Here is a 25,578-nt window from a genome sequence, read left to right as displayed (position 1 = left end):
CAGAACAAGGTTTGATCGCTATTAGTTGGAACAATCTTATCGCATAAGTCAAAATAATACTGATGAGAAAGACGTGACAAATGGTAAATATATTTATGCACTATATTGTCTAGTTGTAGTATTCTTCCGCCATTAATAAATATTTGCCAGCGCAGGAGAGGATCCAGAGTTTGTCATGTGGAAACCTGATTGAGTAGAAAGATTATGATACATGAATCAAAGATGGTTTGTATCTATGGTATCCTATCTCAATAATAGGATAATCTAAATGTATATTTCACAGTTCAAGAATACAGAAAATATATATGCACTTAGATATAGCTTTAATTATAAGGTTTACCAGTTGTTTATATATAAATACAGAGGGGAGAAATACGTACATGTCAAGTTTAAAGAAAATTATCATCACATCATATTAAGTTTATGTGAAATTCCCAAGATTTTTAGAAATTTAGATACTATTAAATCATTTTATTTGGAAGGAATATTTGGGGAGGGGCAATGAAATTGATTTTTGAAATAGATTTTTGCAGACGACACATGCAGACTGTACTGAATGTGAAACATTTTCGCATTTTTCGTGTTCTATTCGATCCAAACTTGAGAAGTTCGTGTTTTCTTAGGGTGTATGGCATGACCAATAGACCCGGCAGGTAACTGATATACCATCATCAACGATGAGCATGCATAGATTTGTCAGTGCAAAAGCACATTAGTGAGTTGTAAGTGGGGGAGGGTCATATAATTGGTTAATAAAGAAATTGAAAATTGAATTATACAGAGACAGAAAAACTGTATAAACATAATAAATTTCACAGTAACGAAATGATAATGAGAAAAATCATTAAGATTATCAGATGAAAAAATAATTTTAATACGGGATTGCCAGGTTGATTAAAAACATAGGCGTCGGAACCGGGGGGGGGGGGGGGGGGGGGGGCTGGGCTCAGGCCCCCCCCCCCACTTTTTTGCAAAGTTAGAGTTAGGAAATTAGGGTTTTTTTGTTGTTGTTTTTTTGCTTGTCAAGATTTATGAGGATAAGTCTAGCCCCCCCCCCCCCCCCCCCCCCCCGACTTCCGACGCCACTGAAAAAGATCCATATGGCCCCTGGATTGGGCGTTCTGATGCCAGGTTTGGACTCAGAATGAACTTAAAATCCCTTGACTTGCAAAGATGGCATATCTATATCTAACTATGTCATGATAAAAAGATAATTAGGCTACATTTTCTTTTCTTATTTCAGTTCCGGTGGAGGACTACATTACTGTATATAGCTTTGTTGGTAAATGGAGTGGTGGTTGCATATTCCCAAAATGATGTAAGGAGAGAGAGAGAGAGAGCATGGTTGGCAAATTAACATTTAGGACCTACATAATTTGTGTATAAATTACGATTGTGTGTCCCTGCACTTCGGTTTTCAAATGCAATTTCATTAAGAGAACATGAATTAAGGTGCTGGAAAATCCCAGACAGCAATTGAAAATACCATATAAAGTCAGTATTCTCTTTTGAGAAATGGACATGAAAATGTGTCTAAAACCAAGGTTGTCATTTTTAGAAATGGTGGGAAAATATCAGATCTTGAAAGCTGGTCATACAATGAACAAAAACTAGAAGTTGTGAATACTTTTAAGTATCTTGGTATGTTATTTAACTTCAATGGAATTTTTTTACAAACAAAAAAATATGTAGCAGATCAAGGACGGAATTAAAGCATTTTTTGCAATATCAAACACTATGAAAAATTATTCTTTTAATGTTGAAATTCAATGTTCTGTATTTGATACATATGTACATGTATACATGTAGTATTCTTTCATATGTCTGTATTTGGGGTTTCCACAAAGCACCCAATATAGACTGAAAAGGTACATCTCAATTTTTGTTAAGAGAATTCTTGGGGTAAACAAAAAAGTACAAATAATTTAGTTTATTGTGAACTGGGTAGATTGCCTTCGTAAAAAACTACGAAATTTTAAATATTGGTTAAAAATACAAAAAACATTATCTTGAAGGAAGCATACGAAAGCATGCTTGTCAATAATGGTAACTGGATGCATGGTTTCCATATCAGGTGGATCCTCCTTCCTCGGTTGTTTCGGCGATGTCTAATACAACCTCCAGAGGTGCGCCGACTGGGGTGATCAGCTCCCAGCCCGGGACCATCCAGCTATCCGCCTGTGAACTGATCTTACATTCACAATTGTCTCTCACTGTCTTCCCCACTGTCCCTCTCTTCTTCTCCACAACCATAGCGATGCTATTTCTGCCTCTCTGCTTAGTCGCCCTATGAGCTGTCTTCTCTCCAACCCGATAACTCCGATGACTCTCAGGGCTCACCACAAGGATTGTCCAACAAAGCCCCGCGCGTCAACCTCTACTGGGAAACACCATACTCTCCACCCTCTCTCCTGACAATCTGCCACAAGCTCCTGATATTTTCCCATTTTTCGCTCATATGCATCTTCCATTCTCTCCTCCCGAGGAACTGTCAGCTCCACTGTAATTACCTGCCTTCTTGCCAAAGACCAGATCACTATGTCAGGTCGCTTGTTGGTGGATGCTACTTCCGTTGGGAATTGCATTCTGGTTTTCAGGTCAGCTCGCATTTGCCAGTCTCCTGCCATGCCAAGAAGTCCTCTACCCTCCTCAGTGCTGCCTATCTTCTCCCTCTCTCCTGCTCTTACAAAGTTGATGAACTTGAGCCGCTTGTCCTTTGGTGGTGGTCTCTTCCTGGCTTTTTCGAGAGAGTCTGCAAGCACCAAAAGTATCTGGTCATGCCGCCATGTATACCGGCCTTCAGACAATGCTACGGAGCACGATGACAATATATGCTCCAAATTTGCTGGTTTTCCACAAAGTTTTCAATTTGGGTCATCAGATAAGCCCCATACTGCCAAATTTGTTGGACTTGGTAGCACATCATAAACTGATCTTAGGAGAAACTGCAATCTGTTTCATGTGTTTGGCTCCATCGACCATATGTCATTACAGGTCACTTTCCTCTGCCTTACTGCTTCCCAATTCACCCAGCTTCCTTGTTTCTTCATGCCTACTGCTTTAACTATTCTTGAGTCTTCCTCCATTACCCGGACTTCCTTTTACACTAGCTTCCTTTGCACTCCTTTGCCTGCTGTTTCCCATCTGGTTGATGTAATTGTTACCAGGCCCAGTCTACCGACTGCTACATTTCCCACAATGTCTGCTTGCTTCAGGCGTAACTCTACTTCCCGGACCGTGTCTTGAACCGACCACTTCCTGCCTGCTTCTAGATTCACCCTGGCTCCACGCACCTTCTCATCTTTACTCTCTCTAAGTGTTAGATGTTGTCGCACTTTGGTAACCTTGTATTCTTCGACAAGAGATGATAGTGGTAATTGTAGTTTAGTCCCTACACTGTAGAGTCCCACGCTACTAAAGCACTGTGGTATTGCTAGCCATCTGCGAAGGAATTTTGTAGTCAGGCGCTCCATAGCCTCTACCCGGGACATTGGTACACCGTACACCTGTAAAGGCCACAAAATCCGAGGGAGTACTCCATGCTGGTATATCCAGGTTTTGTATTTTCCTGGCAGTCCACTTTTGTCTATTGCGTCCATCCACTGTTGTAGTTGTTCTACAGTGTTGGTTATGTTCTTGGTGTCCCTCAGTGTGTCATCAAAATACTTCCCCAGGCATTTCACTGGCTTCTCTGAGACTGATGGAATTATCTCCTGTCCAAGCTGGAAGTCGTAGTTTGTCACCCTTCCTTTCTTCAGCACCAGACTTCTAGACTTTGATGGTTTGATTTTCATCCTAGCCCAACTGATAAGCTCTTCTATTTCTTTGAGTGTCCATCTTGCTTCAATTGCAGTCTTAGTACTGATTGTCATATCATCCATGAATGCACGCACTGGTGGTTGACGTATGCCTGCTCTCATCCATGGGCCTCTACTCATTTTCTCTGCTGATTTCACCAGTAGGTTCATAGCTGCTGCAAATAGTATGACTGAGATAGTACAGCCAGTGACTATGCCAACTTCTAGTCATTGCCATGAGGTTGTGTAATCTCCAATGGAGAATCTCAACTCCAATCTGTTGAAATATTCCTTTAATAGATGTCTTGTCTTTGCTGGAACATGATACTTCTCCAAGGTTAGCTGCACAAGTTTGTGTGACATCGATCCATAGGCATTGGCAAGATCTAACCAAATAACAGCTAACTCCCCTTTTCCTTCTCTGGCCTCCCTAATAATTTGAGTGAGAACGCTTGTGTGCTCAATACAGCCTTATACACCTAGGACTCCCCCTTTCTGCACTGCTATGTCCACATACGATAGATGTTGTCCAACATGTATCTTGTCATGTGGTTAGCCATTACTGAGAGCAAGATCTTCCCTTCTACGTTCAAGAGTGATATAGTTCTGAACTGTGACAGGTTCTTGGAATTCTCCTCCTTGGGGATGTAGCAGCCCTCTGCCTGATACCAGCTGTCTGCCAGGCGACCTCTTCTCCAAATGACCAGGATATGTTTCCATAAACGTCTTATAAACTTTATATGGAATACCATTTGGTCCTGGCGCTGATGCTGCTCTTGCTTTCCGTATGACATCTCTCACCTCTTTGGCCGTATGTTCGCTTTCATCAAAGATATGTTCTGGTTCACATAATTGCATAAGTTTGGGTTGCTCAGGCAATTCTTCATCCCTCTTCTCATCACTGTGGACTTCTTTTAGATGTTTTTCCAGTTCTGCTTTCTCAGCCAGCAGCTTTCCTGAGCTTTTCTTCCCTAACAGCTTTGATGTAAATTGAAATGGGTTTGCTGTAAACCTTGCTCTTGCTCTGGCCCTTTCTTTCCTTCTCTTCCTGCTCCTTTCTGCCCTGTTCAGTATCTTCAGTCACTCTCTCATGCCTTGTCTTAGCTCTGCCAAAGCTGCTCTTTCCTCTTTGGGTGCGACTCTGTATCTCTTTGACAACTTCCTCAAATCTCTCCTTATCGACGCTCTTTCCTGTTGTCGTCTATTTCTGTGCCCAGTTGATTGCTGTTGTTTCTGCTGGACCTCTTCCAAACCGAATCTCTCCTTTCCCACATTGTACATAATTGTGGCCATGGCCTCCACTTTTTTGTCTATTCCTCCAGCCAATGATGTGTTCAGGATTGAATCTACATCAAAATCAAATTGTTCCTAATCTGCTTTGTTGTTATTAGGTGGCCACCTGATTTTCTGCTTCCGTTCTCCAGATTTTGTATCAATACTGGGCACTGGCATCGCCTGGCTGTGATCCTCTTGAGCCTGCTGGTCGACTTCCTCGCTGTCTGGCACTTGGACGCTGTGGTCACTTTGGTCTGAGTCCTGGACCACCTCCTCCTCCGTCTCACCAGGTTGCCTTGTGCGTTGTGCCAGTCGTTGATTTGGTCTGCACCCCATCTTTGCCATATGGATCTTCAGCCCCCTTGCGTTCTTCAGGGTCTTTCCACAACTGCAAGTTGATCCGTTAATCGTGTTCATCTCAGTCCTTTGACAGTTGGTAGTCGTATCCATGTAATCCTCCTGGTTAGGTCGCTCATCCTCCCCCACTCGTATGCGACCTCGGGGGTATCTTAGTATGTATCTGTCTATAGCGGATATAATAGGTTCCTCTTCACAGAGGATGTCCATTGGCCTGCTAAGCCTCCAGACCCTGGGGTGTCCGTCTTTCCAGACTGTCTCCTGTCTATCCAGGTTGTCACTGCCCTATTCACAGTCATCATCCAGTCTTTCCTGGCGGTCACTGGTATACCAGTATAAGCAAGTACCTGTAAACATCTTGGTGGTATAGATGCGTGATGATCCCGTCATCAGGTGGATCCTCCTTCCTCGGTTGTTTCGGCGCTGTCTACTACAACCTCCAGAGGTGCGCCGACTGGGGTGATCAGCTCCCAGCCCGGGACCATCCAGCTATCCGCCTGTGAACTGATCTTACATTCACAATTGTCTCTCACTGTCTTCCCCACTGTCCCTCTCTTCTTTTCCACAACCATAGCGATGCTATTTCTGCCTCTCTGCTTAGTCGCCCTATGAGCTGTCTTCTCTCCAACCCGATAACTCCGATGACTCTCAGGGCTCGCCACAAGGATTGTCCAACAAAGCCCCGCGCGCCAACCTCCACTGGGAAACACCATACTCTCCACCCTCTCTCCTGACAATCTGCCACAAGCTCCTGATATTTTCCCATTTTCCGCTCATATGCATCTTCCATTCTCTCCTCCCAAGGAACTGTCAGCTAAGAAAAGTATTTTTCGAACTTCATCACACTCTTTATATATTGGAAAAGGTCGACACAACAAGGTGCCAAGAAATGAAAGATTTTGCAATCATTGTAATGAAAAAAGATTTAGAAGATGAGTTCCACTTTATACTCATGAGTCCTTTTTACGCTGAATTACGAAAGAAATATATAAAGAGTTTTTATTACAAAAATAACAACAAGTGTTTTTAAGCTAGTTAAATTTTTAAGTGTTAACAATACAAAGGAACTCAATAATTTAGGTAAATATTTGTCTAGCGCTTTCAAAATGAGAGCGCAGCAATGTAATAATACTACAGTTTAAGCTACTTATCATACATTTAAGATATGTACATGATTATATTGTCTTAATATTCCACTCACTTACTGCACATCGCACATTTGTAGATAATTTTATATGTATTATAATTTGTATTCCGATGAGTTGTAAAGCTCAAAGATAATAAATTGAATTGAATTGGACAGGCTTAGCATATATCCAGGCTATGCCTGTCAACTTCTCAAAAGAGAATAATAAGTTAGATCAATCTGATTAAAGTTAGACTTGTAAAACTGCTTCACTACGATACACTTATCATGACTTATGCATAGCTTATAGCAGAGGAGCAGTTTTACAGGTCTAATTCTGATTAGATTGAAGTTAGATGGACTGTATGACAAGTGTTTTGATTCAAAAATTGATTTGGGTATACACCGAGCTCTCAATTCTAAAAATGATAAGCCTTTCTCTTTTTTTAATAAATGAAAAATTATGTTAATAATAATATTGAGCAACAATCAATTATTTATAAAGTGATAAAATTAAGAACTTGAACACCTTTTACGCTGACAATTGTGTTCAAACAATTAATATATACACTTACAGATGGGAAATTCGTTAAAACAAAATGATTGGCACTCATTTTAAAATTATATATTCTACCTTCATGCAAGAAATTGAGAAGACGAACGCTGATATGGTTGAAAAAATCTCTATCCCATTATTAAGAATGTTTAATAAATTTTAGTAGGGAAAACACGTTAAAAAACAACGGTTGAATGATAGATCTATACCTTTATCATATTTCTGTCATAAAGGGGGAAATGTTGCGTAAATTGAACCAATGACCTTTTGAATTATGTGTTTTTTATTGTCAAATTTAGTTAATATCATAGAATATTGGAAATTGTTCTATGTGTTTGATAAATTGTAATCCCCTATTGTATACTAACTAAGTGCAAAAGTTATACAGTTTAGCGTCATATCATGAAAGTTATGCATTCATTCGCGAAATATTTGTTTCGCTACGAAATGGGCTTTTATAGTAAATCACATCATAGAACAATTATGTAAATATATATATGTATGTATATTTACATTATCCAGTGTCTTTGCCTGTGATAACACTACGTATCGATTTTATACTACATAACCCATAATACAGTTCAGTTTATTTCAGTAATACAAATGACGCCAAATTGAGGCGCCAGCGGGGTTTGCTTATTTATATTTAAATATTTAATCGTACGATGGCTTAAAATTATATAAATATAAGTAATAATAATTAAGGAATCATTCTTTAAATATTATGAGGTGATAATTTCGGTCGGGGCATGATCAAATCTATCATAAAGCCCTTTGGGCTTTATTGGATTTGATCACGCCCCGACCAAAATTATCACATCATAATACTCAAAGAATGATTCCTTATTCCTTATATATAACATTTGTCGTTTACGTATATTAGATGATATTTCACTTTAAAGGACTATAATTGGTATGATCAAATATCTGCCCCCAATTTCAATCAATTTTTAAATTGTATCATATAAAAATCATATCTTCATAAATCATTGTACAGAGGATGCCTATCACTTTAATCTTGATTTTAGTCAGCACTGCTCATTCGTGTTTATCTATGACATCACCTAAATGACCAAATTCCCGCAATTTTGCAAACAAATGAAAATATACTCATTTTTTCTTTACATTTTGCATTCGGAAGTATAGAGCGCAGGTCTGCTCAAGCAAGATTTTAACATATGTTTTTCTTCAGATAGTTATACACATTATACTAAAAAATGGTACTTGAGCAAGCCTGCGCTCGATGTTTCCCAGTCAAAAAATTATCGGAAAACACCCATATTTTGCTACAAAACATCAATTTATCAAAATAAGACAATCTTCATGACGTCATTTCTACATAATGACGTCACTGTGGTGATAACCTTTTACAAACTTATTTTCAATATGACTTCAACTATCTTCCGCCTTATTTTTAAAACTTTTTATAAAACATTAATTTGGGGGCAAAAAATGAATAATACTGCACATAGTCCTTTTTAATAGGAAAACCATTGCGATTTTTTAGCCAGTGCATTTTTGTTTATAATATGCTTACTGAAAATTTCATATATTCACAAAATTTCGTCAGCTTCTTTACTTGGACAAGTCGAGGATATACAAGACCATGATGGATGTCCCTTCGAAGATAAATGATCGTCAAAAGCGCGAAGATATTGCATTTGAAGAAGAGGATTTTAATCCAAATGGCGGTAAAACTAATTTTTTCATTATGAAAAATCAATTAAGATGTTAATAATTATTTTTTTTAAGAATTATGCCCTGATAATCATTTTTTCTTTACAGGTTATGGACATTGGTCAAAATGGAGCCCATGTAATAGAAGTTGTGGTCTTGGGGAAGCATCACGCTCGCGAAAATGTCACGACGTCACACGATGTCACGGCGGAAATGTGGAATTAAAACTTTGTTTCGAAAGGAAATGTAAATCAAAGCATGAATCAAGAAAAACAAGAATTTCAAAAAATATATAATTTTAATACTAATTTATACATGTACTATGATGTTCAAAATATCTCAAATATATGATTGTTATGAAACAAAACAAAAACATTAATATCTTTTGTAAAAATTTATCACATTGTTACGGAATGTCAATTTTTTCCTTCCTTATATACAAAGTAAAAGTATTTCCACAGTCTATCAATTATTGTAAACACTTTCCAACATGTCACATAATAACTGATTTATGTAAATTTTGACACCTGACCATGAATTCAGATTCTGAATGAAAAAAAAACCCACCTCAACAAATATTCACGAACAAGGTTCTTATATTACCGGTAATTAGAAACCAGGCATGCATAAATCACAAGAACTAGAAAATTGTAAAATAACAAAAATAATCAACAAAAATTAATCAACGATCACAGAATATTTGAGTAAATGATTGTCACATGGATATATTAATACCCTGTATTTATCTGTATAATACTTGTACATGTATAATAAAAGTACCCTATATACTGGTAATGGAGCAATGTATCTAATAAAATGTCATACTAAAACTATGCATATAACTCAATACGCATACGTTTAGTGTGGCTTTTAGCCAATTCTAAATACTAAGTATATGATAGAAAATATTGTCTAAAGTTATATATACATGTGCATCCAATTTCCAGGAATTGTAAAGAAAATGGGCTTTGATCAGATTTAAATCACTGCTGAAATATGTATGTCTGTAACACATGAAACAAGGAAATTTTTAAAATAGAATTAGTGGGCCCAGATCATTCAGAGAAAAAAAAAATTCTCAAAAAGGGTCTAAACAATTTAAGTTGCAAGAAGAAAATGAAATCCCACCAAATATTCGCACATTTGTATATGTATTCATTTTGTAGCAATTGAATGTTTTGTAAAAATATACCTCCTGAATAAAAAAATTTAACATAAGGTTTTAACTAAAAATTGAAATTTGATTGAAGTTCATCAATAATACAAATTAAACATTTGATATAGACAAGAAATATAATATAAATATCACAGTGAAAACTGTTTTTGTCATGGTGGGAGTGATTAAATTGTATTTTGTAGATATTTCATCACATCAAAATAAATCTAGAATGTACATATATATAAAACAACTACTCTAGGCTGCTAGAGGTTCATAACAAGAACTTTTGACCAGGAGTCACATATATAAGGAGTGTAGGAATGTAAAAGATGTTCTTACTGGAAAGAGTAATAAACCCACACACTTAAAAACTTTGTCTGAAGCAGGCATTTTGGCTGAAAAACTCAATATGTCTAAATAATGAAAATCTATGTTAGTATGTGCACTAGCTACACTAAAATTATTAAAACACACTTATGCTACACTTAATAACTTGTCAAATGTGCAGAACACCTAAACAGTATCAAAACACAAATATTACACTGGAATGATAAAAAGTGTAGTACACCAAAAACTGTATCAAAACACAAAGGACCATGTGCGGTATGGTCAAATAACTGCCCCCCGATTTCAACCAATTTTTAAATAGTATCATTTAAAAATAAAATCTTCACAAATCATTGTATAAAGGATGCCTATAACTTTTATCTTGATTTTAGTCATCATTTGCTCATTCGCTGTTTATCTATGACGTCACCGAGATGACCTAATTCCCGCAAATTTGCAAAACAAGGAAAATATTCTCATTTTTGTTCTGTATTTTGCATTTGGAAGTATAGAGCACAGGTCTGCTCAAGTGTGATTTTAACATTTGTTCTTCTTCAGATAGTTATACACATTATACTAAAAAATGGTACTTGAGCAAGCCTGCGCTCGATGTTTCCCAGTCAAAAATTATCGGTAAACACCTATATTTTGCTACAAAACATCAATTTATCAAAATAATGCAATCTTCATGACGTAATTTCTACATTATGACGTCACTGTGGTGATAACCTTTTACACCTTTATTTCCAATATGATTTTAAGTATCTTTCATCTATTTTTAAAGCTCTTTCTAAAACTTTGATTTTGGGGGCAAAAAATGCATAAAACCGCACATAGTCCTTTACACTAGTATGGTAAAAGTGTAGTGCAGAACTCCAAAACTGTATCAAAACATTAATATTACACTGGTATGGTAAAAAGTGTAGTACACCAAAAATGTATTAAAACAAATACTTTTTACACTACCGGTACTTTGGTGAAATGTGCAGTACACCACAAGTGAAAACTGAATCAAAACACTAAAATTACACAGTAAAAACTCTTGTTATAAAAGACAATAAAACTGACTTCAACAGTTATAATATAAAACTTCAACAACAAGATAACATTACATGTATAATAAAACATGAGTGGAAGACAATGCAACTATCATGAGTCATTTAATGCAAAGTTTGATATTTTATTAAAAAAAAATAATTACCCTGATGAATGTCATAGGTACTTAATACAAAATGTAAACAGTGCACAGGCCAGTTTAATAAATTGAATAATTATACAAATATTTGCACATACAGGATAACATCATTTTTAGACTCAAATTTTGAACAGATGACCATATCAGAAACAATGTCAAGGGTCACCAAATTTACCCTATACATTGAATGCTGAGGTATTTTGGTATTTTGGATATCATAGAACACTGCACATTCTTTCAGTCAATGGAGCAAATGCTAGTGAAGTCGAATAATTTTATCATTTGCTTGACCCTGTATACAGTGTATAAGATTTTGACTAGAGAATATAATAAAACACATTATTAAGTTTGATTGATCAATATACCATGTATATTTAAAAAAAACCTAAGTAATCTATACATGAACAGGGTACATTTTTATCAGAAAAACTTGTAATTCTTATAAAGCAGTGCTCACAAATTACATGTAAATTTTGTGGAGAAAGTTATAGAAAAATACTTATTTAATTAGTATATGTTGGTGAATCAAATTACTGGTAATAAAAATTGATATCAAATTGCACTTAATTAAAACAAGTAAAGCAGCAGTATGTGATATTCTTTGGAGTGGGGAAGTTGCATTGATCTTTTAATCTGTATTTACTGGTTGAGAATTTTCTTCACTCAGTAGCAAGTTTTTTAGATGACACTGAATGTAGAAGACCTGAGAGGAAAAAGAGAATATCATAATTAACCTCTAGATTAGATGAGTGAATTTATAACAATTGCTGAATTCACATGAAATTAAAATATACATTTTTATTTTTTTTATTTTTTTTTTTACATTTTGTTAACATTATTTTTTTAAAGATGATTAGGGCATATATATATATACTAGCATACCACTCTTACCTCTACTCTTAGGGCCAGGATTCTCCCAAGAATGAGGATCAGGATAATTGTGTTCAATATTGCAGGTGCCATAAAAGAAAACTGCTGGCAATACAAAGCAATAGGTAACCCATGGACCCCAGATATAGCAATTACTCCAAGTGGGGTCCTAAAACCTAGGTAACAAGTTAAAAGAAATGGTAATTTGCCAATGAATTGGTAGTTTCTACCGGTACTTTGAAACTTAATATTCTAACAACTCATTATGGTATTTAGCACTGTATTTAGTGCATTTATTGACAAGGTTAATCAAGTACCTATAAACTGGTCTTTTATTTCATAATTTTGAGCATACATTGCATGTATTATCTTATGATTGTTTGTAACTTTTAGCTACATGGAAAAACTGAATACACCAAGTTTCTAAGAAGTTTCAAGAAGCTATGGCAGGGACAGTGTATTGAAATATCGATGCAATATATGAATAATACACGCTTTGATATACTGGTATGTCTATAAAAAGTGTATCATATCAGCTCTTTAAATTCAAAGTTATGTAAGGAAAAATGAAAACTTACCTTTTGCCATTACAAGTTTGCATAGATAGGGAAATTCTTCATCTGTAGTTTTCCAATCAGGCCCTCTTGAATGTGTTGCAAGAAAAGTAAGCCATTCCACCAGTATTATAAAATATCCATACTGTTTTTTATAAAAAGAGAATAATTCTGCTTTAAAATATCATAAAAATATTTATTATTTTTTTAAAATATGCTTTCATTAATACATCTACGAAGATTTACATTTGCAAATACATGAACACATATGTTTTCTTTTACAAACATACTGAAACTTTTAATGATGTCACAATAATTATCACATGCGCTTATTGTTTGACAGTTGCATTATTGTAAACATAAGAACTCAGTAATGTTAATAGAACCATTTTAACAAGACCTTGGACTTTCAGTAGGATGTAACTCTTTTTCTTGCCTCGAAACAAGTTAAAAATGATGCTGGTTTCAAGAGAAGTATACACAGATTGTGTCGTCTTAGCTCAAAAACCAGACAAATCTTGTTGATTTAAAAGAGCCATGGCTGAATGGTCAGCATTTAAATTAGACAGACCTACGTCGCATTGCTGTTTGACACAACTACCCAAAGTCCAAACTCTTGTTAAAATGGTTATAATTCTGAATGAATGAACTACATGTATTAGTAAATATTAGTAATAAACAGCAATGTTAAAGAGTTCACTGGGATATGAATTTTGTTGGTAAGTGATCAAATCTTTTGAAAAGCCCTTTAGGCTTCACAAGATTTAATCATGTGACCAACTAAGTTCATATACCAGTGAACATTTAAACATTCCTTTGCAATTTTTAAATGACATAGATCAATGAACACATGCAACCATAGTTATATTTTTTAGATCTCTTCAATTTTACATGCAAGACCTACTTTGTAAAGCATACACCAAAGCCCTCCTCTGCTAACTAAATCAATGACAACATCAAACTGAAAATAAAAACAAATGCCTCAAACACATGATTCATAAAATTTTTCAGTGGTTCTTGTTATACAAATCTATTTTCTTCATGTCCTGACAAATGTAACTACTCTGTTTTTTTTCTTCAAAAGAGAACAGCTGCATTCTGAATATTTTGTTCCTTGTTATAGGAAGATGCATACAATAATGATTCTGGACCTTGTGTTGATAGGTCTCAGTTGAAACTTACCAGTTCTTAATAGTTCAATTTATCCTGCATCTACCTTTTGCATTGACTGAATAAAGGTAACCCATTAAACCAAAGCTATATTCGGTCATTGTCCCAATATAGCCTGGTGCTTTTAACTGACATTCAAATGCATTGTGATGTCATATTTCCTGCTTTGTTTATGCCATGGTTTCATAGTGTCAACTCCATATATGCAGCGAAATATGTTAAATGAAGCTTGTTTTAGGCGCAACATGTGATGCAGGAAAAACAAAATCCATGATAACTGGCTTGAAATATACCAGACCAGTAAGCGATATTTGGGCTTTGGTTGAAAACATGAAGAAGGCTCGGCAAGCCTTGCCCTCGCCCAAATATAGCTTATATTTCAAGACACTAGTAATCATGTATTTTATATATACTTGTCACATATAAATAATAATACTTTAATTATTTCAAAAAGTATCACACAGTGATTAAAAACATGCACTCAACTTTAAATACACATCATGGATAAAACACTTAGAGAGTTATTAAGTTTTACCCATGCTCCAAATTTTGATGTCTGATTTAGCTTCCGTGCAAAGTATCCATCAAAACCTATGTACAAATGAAAAAAATAGTTTCATCAATTTGCATAAGAACTGTTTACATGTAACTCTAAAAGCCAAATTTAAACCTTTTAAAGTGAACTCAGTATATCTTATTGTATATTATATAAGAATATTCATGAAGATAAATTCTTTAATATCAACTGGGATATTTCAATTAATATCTGATATCATATACATGTACATATTTACATTGAGGGTTACCCTATTTGGCGGGTATAAATTTGGAGGCAGTAAAAGTACCACGGCACGTCTTTTAACCCCAAGGAACCCCAAGGAACCCCAAGGAAACCCCAAGGAAACCCCAAGGAACCCCAAGGATACCCCAATGACAGAAATGAATAACTATTGATACCCAAGGGGGTCTCATTAGAGTGCAAGGGTCACCCCTTACCCTTGGTACCCCAATTATACCCCAAGGAACCCCAAAGATAACCTAATAATACAGATTTATAACTCCTGATACACCATAGGAATCCCAAGGAACCTCAAGGATACCCTAATGATACAAATTTTAAACTCGTGGTACCCCTGGGGACTCACTGGTATTCCAGACACACCTCTAAGAACCACAGGGAACCCCTGGGATATCCCAAGGAACTTCAAGAATACCCTAATAATACAGAATCATAACTCTTGATACTCCATAGAACCCCAAGGATACCCTAATAATACAAATTTAAAACTCTTATTAACCCTGAGGACTCATTGGTATTCCAGATACACCTCTAGGAATCCCAGGGAACCCCATGGATATCCCAAGGAACTCCAAGAATACCCTAATAATACAGAATCATAACTCTTAATACTCCATAGAACCCCAAGGATACCCTAATACATTGTAATACAAATGTAAAACTTTTGATAACCCTGGGGACTCATTGGTATTCCAGATACACCTCTAGGAATCCCAGGGAACCCCAGGGATATCCCAAGGAACTCCAAGAATACCCTAATCATACAGAATCATAAATCTTGATACTCCATAGAACCCCAAGGATACCGTAATACGCTGCAATACAAATCTAAAACTCTGGATAACCCTGGGGACTCATTGGTATTCCAGATACACCTCTAAGAATCCCAGGGAACCCCAGGGATATCCCAAGGAACTCCAAGAATACCCTAAAAATACAGATTCATAACTCTTGATACACCACAGAACCCCAAGGATACCTCAAGGAACTTAAAGGATAACTTAATAATACAAATTTAAATTCTTGATACCCGTAGGGACTCATTGGTATCTCAGACAAAACCCACGGATACCCCAAGGAACTTTAGGGATATTCTTATACATGTATTGGTTATATAAATTTTATAACTCTTGATATCCTTTGGAACTCCAAGGATACACTTTATCTCTTGATACTTTTTGGGTCTCTTTGATATCCTAGACAAATCACAAGGTATCCCAGGAAACCCCATGGGTACCCCAAGAAACCTAAAGGATACCCTAATAGTACTCTAATAGTAATAATACAGATACCCCATTGTTATCCCTGACACACCCTATGGATACCTCAAGGAACTCCAAGGATACCCAGTAATATAGCTTTTGATACCCAAATGAACCCCAAGGATACCCTAATAACACAATTTTATATATCTGGATACACCCTCGGGGCTTTTTGATATCCCAGACACCATTAGGTATCCCACGGAACCCCAGGGATACCCCAAGGAACTTAAAGGATACCCTTATAATACAGATTCATAAAACTTGATACCCCATAGAACCCAATGGAACCCCAAGGATATAGCCTAATAATTCAAATTAAAAATTCTTGATACCACTGGGGACTCATTGGTATCCCAGACACGCCTCTAAAAACCTCTATAAACCCTAGGGAACCCCACAGAAATCCCAAGGAACTCCAAAAGATATCCTAATCATACAGATTTATAACTCTTGATACACCATACAACCCCAAGGATACCCTAATATGTAATACTTTAAAACACATTTGGTCTAGCCGAAAAATTTTTGTCTATAAATTTGTTTCGGACTTGTGATATTGCATCACATTCTAAAATATAATGAAATTCATCGGCTATACGTTTTTTGTAACAGAGAGGACAAAATCTTTCATTTAATGGGATACCTTCCCATCTTCCCACTTCAACTGGTAGATGGTGATTTGAAGTACGAAAGAACTATATATATGATATGAGTTAAATTTGGCCCCCATTATTCGCAATTTTTTAAAGTGTTTCAGGTACAATAATATGTTATGTTATATTTTAGAAGAGTTGATGTAAAATTTATTTTTCACCTATTTATTTGATTTTTTTGCACTCACTGGCAGAAAATGACGTCAGAAGTGACGCTATTTCTATATTTCAATCAAAATCAGTCCAAAATTTACATTTTTCTTATCTTTTTATGAATGGGAAATATAGAGGGCATGCTTGAACAGGGAAAAAATTTTTGTCACTTATTAGCCTTGGCTAGATACATCTCTGATTAAAATATTTTGTTTGTTCAAGCATGCTCTCTATTTTTTCTGAAAGAAAAACTGCTTGAAAACAAGCTGTTTTATGCTAAAAATGCAAAAATGGCAGGAAAAGGTTGTCTTTACGATGTCATATTTCTAAATTCTGGGCAGTTGAATCAAAATGAACATTATGTAAAAACATCACATATATATCTGTACAAAGAAAAATGATGATGTTCATTTTAGGGGGCCATTTTAGGCCCATATCATATATATAGTCCTTTTACAAGAATTTTTCTGAATTTCAGGTGTAAAATATTGAAATAGTTCCATCAGTCTGAAAATGTAGTCCTAAATGTACATGTTGTTGAGCATTTAATTCTTTTATATCATAACCACTGTAGCCAAATTGTATGCTGTACGTGATAATTCCTCTGCATTTCTTATTAACATTTATAGTTTTTTTCATTATTAAAATCAACAGCCCAAAACTTGAACCATATAATGTTTATTTTTTCAAGGTTCTTGATAAGGGACATAGAAGGGGTAGTAATGTCATAGTTTTCCTTCTCCTCAAACATGTCAAAAGAATGAATATTGAGTAATTTTACATGAAATAAAAATTAGCTTGTATGATCAATCATGATAGACATGATAGAACAAACCCTTTTTAATTATGAAAATTTACTTCTATTACAAGTATCTAATTAATTTTTTAAACTTTATTTTAAACATAATCTCAAAAAACTGCCTGTTATTTTTTTTTATTAAAAATTTGCTTAAGGTCAATAATTGAACAGACTATAATTTACCTGTAATTAATTTCCTTTGTTCTTTGAAACCCTTACCTGAGCACCATTCCCACTTAGCTAAAATCAGTCACCCATAAAAATTTCAGAATTCTAGCATAGTGGGAAGACACCCAAAATTCACAAGGGTTGTCTACCAATAAACAAGGAGATGTAGGTGTAGGTAAATATATTGCAACAGTGATGGTGAAGCCATTGTGTATACATGTAAAGGGTTATGTTGGCCCTTTAATCCCTGTCCGAGAGCTACCACCAATATACAACGGGTGTCTACCTGCAATTAACAGGTATTTTGGTGCCTCTCAGGTGAACATTCTGCGCGCATAATGGGTCAATCCATTGTGTTGTACCCACGAAGGGGAGATAGCCCCACTCCACACTTCCATGATCACTTCTTGTCTTTTCTCAAAAGTACTCCAATAAGGGTAACACCCCCTATGTCAATAGTAAGGCCTATCAAAAAAAATTGTGTGTTTCGGGTAACCCGACCTAACCTACAAAAATGGCCCGATCCTACCATTTTTAGACAGTGTTTTAAAAATTTCCCCAGGCCGATTTTGCATGGCGGTACCGCCATGCATTGAAGATCCCCCGCCATGCATCACACAATGCCGCCATGCTTCCCGCTATGCATGTTTATTTCAAAGCAAAATTCTTTTTCCAATTATTACACATCTTAACTGTAATTAGTAGATATAAAGTTGTCGTTTCTCCGCTCAAACTTCAGGAAAAACACTTGCACCCGCAGTGAGCGCAGTTAATTTCGACATCGATCTCAGCAAGGGGGCACACGTGGTTTACGGTTTAAGGACTTAGCTTATGATTAAGATATATTAAAACTGAGTTTATTAATTGGTGATTAATGCATAAATAGAGACGTGATTACTTCTTGTTTTAATATAATGTGCTTTTTTCGACATCTCCGCCATTATCGAATGTTGTGGATTTTCCAAAATCTAAAAATAGCACAATGTTCACTCGATGGAGTTAGCTTGGATTCGATGTGCTTGAACTCTTTATTTGCCGCAAGGATATTGGAAACTTGAAAAAATGTACATAATAAAGAAAGAAAAAACTACAGTTATTTGCAGAAATGCACGGAAGCGATGTCACATGACTAGAAACATTGTATATTGTATGCCTATGAAAATGATTGACTGTGTACATACACATAAACGGGGAAGGGGACTGGTGTCAAGATATCACAGAAACTTTCATATGGACCCCCAATTTAAACAAGAAATATTAACTGCCCAGAATAAGTTGAATCAAGTTTGCTGTAATTGTATGGACTTGTTCTGCCTATTTCTTGTTCAACACCCCCTAAAAAAAATCTCTTCTATATAATATGTAGAAGAAGGAGTGGGACAGAAGCTGATGTTGAACTGCCATGTGAATCTATATTTCTTGTGTTTTGTGAAAACTTGTGAGGACCAACCTTTTAAAAAACTGATTTTGAAAAAAAATGTTATAAGTTTTGCCAGAAAAAACCCAGAAAAATTGTATATTAAATATACACAGATATTAAAATATAATTATGAATTGAAATGATACTTGTTGATGTAGATTTCATGAAAATGCATCAGTTATAGTACATATCATGTAGTACGTTTCATCAAATGGTTATACTATTACACACAGTGATTTCGCCGGCTTAGGCGCTTTAATGCCGCACCTCGCACTTACTCTGACAAACTCCCCCCCCCCCCCCCCCCATGCTTCAAAAATTTTCTGGGGAAAACACTGTATTACAGTCTATTACAGTGTAATAGATGTCTGATTTTATCCGATTGTGATTTTATCTTATTTCCAATAAAAAATACGTTTTTAAATATGAAACAAACAAACATTCTTAGGATTCATACAAAAAAAAATATGATAAAATAAAAAAAAATCCCTACCTACCTAACCTAATTTTTTCATCAATGTTACCCTAAACACACAATTTTTTTTGTTAGGCCTAAAACAAGTTTGGGTCTTTGTAACTGAACAATATCTTTCCCCACTTCATTTGAAAATTTCACCGAAGAAACATTGTCATATTAAGTGTTCATATGAATGGTTCACCGGAAGAATTGCAGACTTCCTTGTGGTGACATGAAATTTAGTGCCCTATTTTCATGAATTTGATATAATTTGTTACTGATTCAATATTGGCTGATCATCAGTTGGTAAGAGACAACAAATTCTGCCGATTAACGGTACTCAATTATGATTTTCAACCGATTTGACAACATTAATTGTTAAATTCATCCAAAGTGAACAGATATTTTAAGTCAGGAGAAACATTATTTTTATCATACCAGTATGTATTGGGGTATCACAAGTGTTCCTTGGGTTGCCCAGATGTTTTTATGATATTCCATTGAGTAATTGGGTATTAATTAGTAATATGTTTTACAGTACAACCATTGGGGTGGTTATTAAATTTTATCAATTGGGTACCTTGCAATTGGGGTTCCTACAGGTATCCTTGGGGTACCAATAGTTGACCTTTGGACTCCAATGGGTATCCTGGGGTATCAATAGTTATCAATTTTTATAATTGGGGTATCCTTGGGGTATCAGGAGTGACCCGTTGATTTTTAATGAGACCGGCCTTGGTCATCAAATTTACTTTCCACCATTGAGGTATCTATGGGGTTCTCAAGGGTATCCTTTGGGTTTTCATTGGTATACTTGGGATTCATTTGGGTTCTTTGGGGTACTTATCACTTTAAATACATATGTATAACAGTAATATATTTACAAATTAATGTATCTGATGATATTTTTTTTTATTTAAATGTTTTAATGAAAAACCAACAAAATGACAATAATCCCACCCTTTGCAGTAAATGGAAATACCGGTAGCCAAGCAATGCTCTTCTGTTGATAAAACTTTGAATATCTTTCTAATAAGAGTCTTAACAGATGCAGTTAGTTGTTTCAAATTTTCCTCACTTTCTGCTATGGTTCAATGGAACTCCATATCAGAAAATTGATCCCATAGGACTTTATATATGATTTTCTTTGACAGGCTTGTTAAATTTAATAAACTCCCAAAACATTACCATAATTACCATACTATGTAAAAATATGTAAGAAAGAAAATTATTATTACAAACAATTTTAAAATTGCGGAAACACTACAATCATATCACGACAGTAATTTTAAATCTAATTTAAATTAAATTCCCCATAGGGTCACTTCATCAACTTGCATGACTAATAAATTTAAACAACTTCTAAAAATAGTTCACTTCTTTATTCTAATAATGATATTATTTATTTCCTTTTAAATTAGCCCCAAAGCCACTGCCCATTTTACAGATTATCAATTTTCCATACAAACATGCTCCATCTAAACCATGGCTCAGATAATGGCCCCCTTGGGACAAATGAATTCAGCCAGCTCCTAAGAATTTATCATTGACAAACAAAAAATCTGCATTGTCAGTTGATAGAATACTTATAAAAGATAAATTTAGTTAACGCATAAAGACAAAAAACCTCCATTTGAATGTATTTATATAAATATATTTTAGGGTGTTTTAATGCTATAAATTAATTAATAAAATCTGTAAGGATTACCTCCCTTACTTTTCAACATCAGTGAACAAAAAATAGAATGAGGAAAATGAAAACTGTCATAAAATCATTAAATCTTGTCTGATCCTAAAAAAAATTACAGGTGCACATCTTCAGATGGTGATCAACATATGTACAAATTTTCAGACTGTTCCATGCAGTAGTAAAAAATTCTATAGGGGGGACAAAGTTGCATCTACAGAGAGACGGACAGACGGACGGATAGGGTGAAACCAATATACCCCCCTAAACTTCATTTGTGGGGGTATAGGGGTATAATGAGACTCCTGGGGTATCACTAGTTACTAATTTCTATTATTGGGGTTACTTGGGGTTCTAATGAGTATACTTGGGGTTCCTTGGGGTATCCTTGGGGTACTACAAGGTGACCCTTGGATTCAAATGAGACCCCTTGGGTATAAATAATTATTAATTTCTATCACTGGGGTACCTTGGGGTGAGCCTTTGATTTGAATGAGACCCCTGGGGTATCACTGGTTAATAACTTTATCATTTGGGTTCCATGGGGTTCTTACGGGTTTCCTTGGGGTTCCTTGGGGTACTAAGAGGTGACCCTTGAAGTCCAATAAGACCCCTTGGGTATTAAAATTTATTAATTTTTGTCATTGGGGTTCCTTGGGGTATCCTTGAGGTTCCTTGGGGTTCCTTGGGGTTTCCTTGGGGTTCCTTGGGGTTCCTTGGGGTTAAAAGACGCACCCAAAGTACCATTACCATAAATCCTTATTGTGGCACTATATTGGTGATTTCAAAATTTACAACTTATCACATTTGTACAAGTAGCATCCCCCCAAATTACTGTTAACCAATGTTGGCAAAATTTTGACAATTGTTTCCAATTTGTGTTACCGTACCATCAAGGGAAACAGATATTCCATAGAGTGTCAAAAACCAAACTGGCTGTTCAAAAAAAGGAATGCTGGCTCCAAACAGGATCAGTCTAACATACCCTGTAAAAACCAAAATTTCAATGTGTTAACAATTATTTCATATTATTACGTTTATTAACTTAACAATGGTTTTCTAGGGGCAGGTTTATTGAATAATATATTAATTTTCAAAAATATACAATAAAAAACATCAATAATTTTTACAATAAATGATATGTCCCACAAAAGTCCTTTTGCTTTAAGATAACATGAAACCTCTCTGCTTGTACCATAATTATCTAAGCAATGCAAAAACAACTTGTCATCTTAAATATTAAAATGAAGACATCTTGGGAAGGAAAAAGAAGGCCCTGTAAGCTTTTGTCTTTCTAAAGACCAATGTGGAGAAGCATGGCATTGAGAACAAGCACAAGGTCCAGATTACATTCAACATCAACATAAGAAAGTTTCCCTATATGAGCTGAAACCAGTGTAGAGAAATGTCATCATCCTTGATCTCAGTCAAGGTCTTTGTGAAACACTGATATTGAAATGAGGTGGCTCTATACCATATAAGCAACATATACTTGACTTGTGGAAGAGGACCAAACAACAACCAGAGGAGGTGACCATCAGAACATACAGATAGAGTTGGATAGGGCATCCGCTGGGGAAAGCAAGTCAAACATTACAAAGCAAGCCTTGGCATGGAACCCCCAAGGACAACGGAAGAAAGGTATTTAGAAGGTCAAAATTATCTGGCATATAATACTGGCATTGGACTTGAAGATTAAACATAATAAAACCTTGGAAAAGCAAACACTTTTGAATAACACAAAGGAAGATGGAAAGCCTATGTAGTTTCCCATCTACCCCCCCCCCCCCCCCCCAAAAAAAAAAAACCCACCCAAGATGCGGTGGATTCAAGTAAAGTCATCCTATAATTTGATTTGCACTGAGATTGATTGATGCTTTTTATTATAGACTCTTCAAATTCAATAAAGTACCCCTTTGACCTTTTCCCTATCATGCATGCAAGTATTAAAGTTCTGGCTAATGGTTATTAGGCCTAAAAACCTTTTAAAGCTATCATATGCACCTCCAATCTAAACCACTTTATAAAATCATATCTAGTATATATATACAGGTCCAGTACAGTCACCAGATTTAGCTACATAACTTGATTTACCTGCATAGCTTTATTTACCTACCTCAGTCAAGTAGGTATATTTAGCTACTCAATCATACTTTTGTCTTAAATGGGCATTTGTACTAAAAGTCGCATGCACTCAGGTGCAGCAATAATTTTCAACTTTGAACTGTTCTGAAAACAGTTCTAAAAGTTTTGGGACTATGTATGTATAACTGTTTATGTGTTCCCAAACAGCTACTTCTTAAATCAAATAACAAAGAACAGTTCTGGTTAACATGAGAATTGATTGGTTATACCGGTAATTCAGCATAATGTGAAGTAATCACACTTATCCATGTCTCACCGCATACAAGATGTCTTCAATTATTCAAACAATAGAAATGCATGTTTTCATTAAAACTGCTCAAGAGAAGCCACGTTTCAACTATGTTTGCTCTAGTTTGCTTTTCTAAAACTACAGGACACAGTACAAACATAGGAAGTTCCTTGCGACTTTTTGTCTGTTTAACATAAAAAGCAAAATTGCATAATGGTAGCTACATAAACCTAATTCAAGTAAGTAAATCAAGTTAGCTAAATCTAGTGCTTGTACTGGACATGGACCTGATATCAGGATATAACGTTAGTGAACATGTAATCAGAGATTCCTCTGACTCTGACCCCCGCTTTTATATTGTGACGTGCGCACGTCACAATATAAAAGCGGTGGTTAGAATCAGAGGAATCTTGGATTAGTGAACATGGTGAAGTAGTAGAATTACAGTGAAGTCGTACCCAACCCGACTCGCACCCAAACCAACTCGTACCCAAATATTTGAGTACGACTTCACTAGTCAACTCGTACCCACGGGGAAAAAATATATTTATATTAGGAAAATAAAATGAATGGCTTTTATTCGTATGTTGTTATGTTTTGTATATTATCGATAACATTAATATGCGAATTGTATAACAAATTTAAAAGAATTTGTTATAAAAATTTGGTATACTATAGTTCTGTACTTGAATGCGGACGGATCATGAATGGTTATGAGCAGGTTATAATTAACTATCATCAATTAAAATTAAAATTAATTGCTTTATGTGATTCCGTTCAACCGATCAACCGATGAGTTTGTCAGCACAAAATAAACATGCTGCTCATAATTAAGAAAAAACACACATTTTCATCACTTTTGGTAGATCAACATGGTTCGAAAGAGGTGTGTTTCCTGCAAGAAAACGGTAAGTAAATCACTATATTAGATATTGTTTTATAATTAAAACATATTTTTTGAGTAAACAAATGGATTAGGCAACAGGCAAAGTTAATTTAAAGTTAAATAAAACATAAATAAAAAACATAACATATGAATGAAACCTATTGTATTGTATTTTCCTAGTATAAATATATTTTTCCCGTGGGTACGAGTTGACTAGTGAAGTCGTACTCAAAGATTTGGGTACGAGTTGGTTTGGGTGCGAGTCGGGTTGGGTACGACTTAACTTGATTCCAAGTAGTATGTTATATCTGATATATAACAGATAACATTATTTATTTTTATCCGCTATAATCACCAATGACAGTTCTTTATTTGTATCATTATAAACAAGGTCTCTATAAAAAACGAAATAACTAACACTTTGTCCTACCGATCACATTTGGTACAAAAATCAGAACATCATAGCCCATTTTGGTTGAACATTGGTCTGCGTGTTTACACTTTGCACTCGGAGCAGCTCTGGATCTTTCTGCCCGAGGCGTACCGATATATTTTCTTGAAGCTAATATACGGAATCTTGATACATTTTTAATAAATATTGATATATATTTTTTAAAAATATATTAATTTCATAAATTTGTATATAAATGAAATACCGTCTAATTTTTAAGTGTTATAAATTTCCCAAATTTTTATTATGGAGCATTAATTTTTTTTAAAAATTAATTGGAAAAAGATGGAAATTCTGCATAAATGATCCGAGAAAAAAATACCAAAATATTGGTCTTTTTATTTTATGAATGAATAATTATAAATGGTGTTAAAATTTTATGGAAACAATTACTTGGGTATGT

At 35.2% G+C, this 25,578-nt stretch overlaps 1 protein-coding gene and 1 long non-coding RNA gene across 3 annotated transcripts; one reads left to right on the top strand and one right to left on the bottom strand.

The window, feature by feature from the left end:
• The first annotated feature begins 102 nt into the window (after positions 1–102).
• Positions 103–9,077, top strand: LOC136273976 (uncharacterized). Its single transcript, XR_010712215.1, has 4 exons — positions 103–225; positions 1,244–1,318; positions 8,682–8,802; positions 8,897–9,077. It is a non-coding gene; the product is annotated as an uncharacterized lncRNA (long non-coding RNA).
• Positions 9,073–25,271, bottom strand: LOC105333131 (uncharacterized). Of its 2 annotated transcripts, none has more exons than XM_011435964.4 (7): positions 25,155–25,271; positions 22,355–22,450; positions 14,599–14,654; positions 13,798–13,854; positions 12,918–13,038; positions 12,361–12,515; positions 9,073–12,172 (listed from the first exon to the last, which is right to left on the bottom strand). In XM_011435964.4, the coding sequence occupies exons 1-7, from the start codon at positions 25,192–25,194 to the stop codon at positions 12,098–12,100; spliced, it is 600 nt and encodes a 199-aa protein (XP_011434266.3). In that variant the 5' UTR covers positions 25,195–25,271; the 3' UTR covers positions 9,073–12,097. The 2 variants fall into 2 exon arrangements, with proteins under 2 accessions (XP_011434266.3, XP_065935898.1); XM_066079826.1 differs by having other exon boundaries at positions 25,143–25,246.
• Between the last annotated feature and the right edge of the window lie 307 nt (positions 25,272–25,578).

Source organism: Magallana gigas, chromosome 3 (assembly GCF_963853765.1).
Source record: "Magallana gigas chromosome 3, xbMagGiga1.1, whole genome shotgun sequence".
Classification (NCBI taxonomy): domain Eukaryota; kingdom Metazoa; phylum Mollusca; class Bivalvia; order Ostreida; family Ostreidae; genus Magallana; species Magallana gigas.
This window is presented reverse-complemented; position numbering and strand designations above follow the sequence as displayed.

What these genes read in the sequence shown, in the direction of transcription:
- LOC105333131 (XM_066079826.1), bottom strand. Translation starts at nt 25,194, where the DNA reads ATGGGCTATGATGTTCTGATTTTTGTACCAAATGTGATCGGTAGGACA. An exon ending in TTTGGTGTATGCTTTACAAA is followed by an intron (nt 13,039 to 13,797) that starts GTAGGTCTTGCA and finishes TATAAAAAACAG; the next exon opens with TATGGATATTTTATAATACT. An exon ending in TCCTGGCCCTAAGAGTAGAG is followed by an intron (nt 12,173 to 12,360) that starts GTAAGAGTGGTA and finishes TTTTCCTCTCAG; the next exon opens with GTCTTCTACATTCAGTGTCA.